General features: G+C 35.5%; 1 protein-coding gene across 1 annotated transcript in view; it reads right to left on the bottom strand.

The window, feature by feature from the left end:
- The window catches only part of LOC106530147 (uncharacterized), a 9203-nt gene continuing 7969 nt past the window's right edge, over positions 1-1234 (bottom strand). The window contains exons 8-10 of the mRNA XM_014025730.1: positions 740-926; positions 244-382; positions 1-36 (exon numbers count right to left, since the gene is read on the bottom strand). Coding sequence (XP_013881184.1) covers positions 263-382; positions 740-926 — 307 coding nt within the window. The 3' untranslated portion in view covers positions 1-36; positions 244-262. The remainder of the gene's footprint in view (positions 37-243; positions 383-739; positions 927-1234) is intronic.

The following is a 1234-nucleotide window of genomic DNA, read 5'->3' on the forward strand; positions in this document are numbered from 1 at the left end:
TCATTTGGGTCAGCCAGGCATGTGAGATTTCCCAGCCTGAAATTACAAACAAGAACACATTTGACAAAAAAACTATAGATGTTTTTTTATTAAATATGTAAATAAATGAAATTTGTAACCATTTAKAATTAAAATGTCTCACTTTCAAACATTGACTTAAGACGTTAAAACTAAACACTGATGAAAATATGAAAATGTAGTTTTTTATTTAGTGATGAAAAATACGTAAAAAAAACAGTTTACATGTTCCGATGGTTGGTTCTTACTTCACAAAGTCCTGAGCTGTCAGGTTCTTGAAGGTCCCGATGATTTTGTTTGCAATGAACTCCTGTTTTACTAAAGTGAGGGTGTTTTTCAGTAAAACGTCCAACCCGTCCAACAGCTGCAAACAAAAACACAGGGTCCAATAGACTGATGGAGCTGCTGACTCCTTTTTTCCAGTTATTTTTAGGAATTCAAAAACATGCCAGAACATGTAATTGTGTTGAATTCATATAAAAATGTAATTTTGTAAAAGAAAAGTGCAATATTTAATCTAAATCTTGGTTTAATCAATGTTCATAATGTCTGTCTCTTTACACATAAACCCCTGTAGGAAACGTATGATTTTTTAAAATGTTTTTGATGGTGGAGAAAAAAAATAGTGTGCGAGTGATTTTTATTTTTTTTTGCTAATCAGACCGTGTTCTGGATCCTCGGGTTTCTCAGTCAGGTGTCAGAGCTCAAACAGGGCTGTTACCTGAGCAGCAGAGAGCTGTTGGAAGGTCTGGAAGGGCAGGTAGGCGATCAGGTTCCCGGTGTCCCTGATGACTGATTGAACCCCACCGGTGATGTTGGTGGAGAACAGACCTTGGCTGTACCACAAACCAAAAGCCTCTTGCTGGTCCAGGTTCATCCTGCCCAGGTTTCTGTTGATGACGTCTCGCCTGAGACGAAAAGAAGAAAAAATCATATTTTCAGGCGATATCACAAAACTTACTGAAAAATAAATAAATAAATAAATAAATAAATCCCTTTACACTCAACAATGTCTTGGCTAAAACTTCATAATCATACAAAATGTAATTACTGTTTTTGAAGTAACTCTGATTTTTTATTATTTTTTTTTAATTTGTTGATCCTTCCTACTTTTTCAAAGTCTTATTGTTAGTGAAGTGTACAATGTTTGTTGCCCAACACTAAAAGGCAAAGTCAGGCAATAACATGTTTGCCTGTGGCTGTTGCAGTCAATCTG

The sequence above is a fragment of the Austrofundulus limnaeus genome, unplaced genomic scaffold (genome assembly GCF_001266775.1).
Source record: "Austrofundulus limnaeus strain Quisiro unplaced genomic scaffold, Austrofundulus_limnaeus-1.0 Scaffold5, whole genome shotgun sequence".
Classification (NCBI taxonomy): domain Eukaryota; kingdom Metazoa; phylum Chordata; class Actinopteri; order Cyprinodontiformes; family Rivulidae; genus Austrofundulus; species Austrofundulus limnaeus.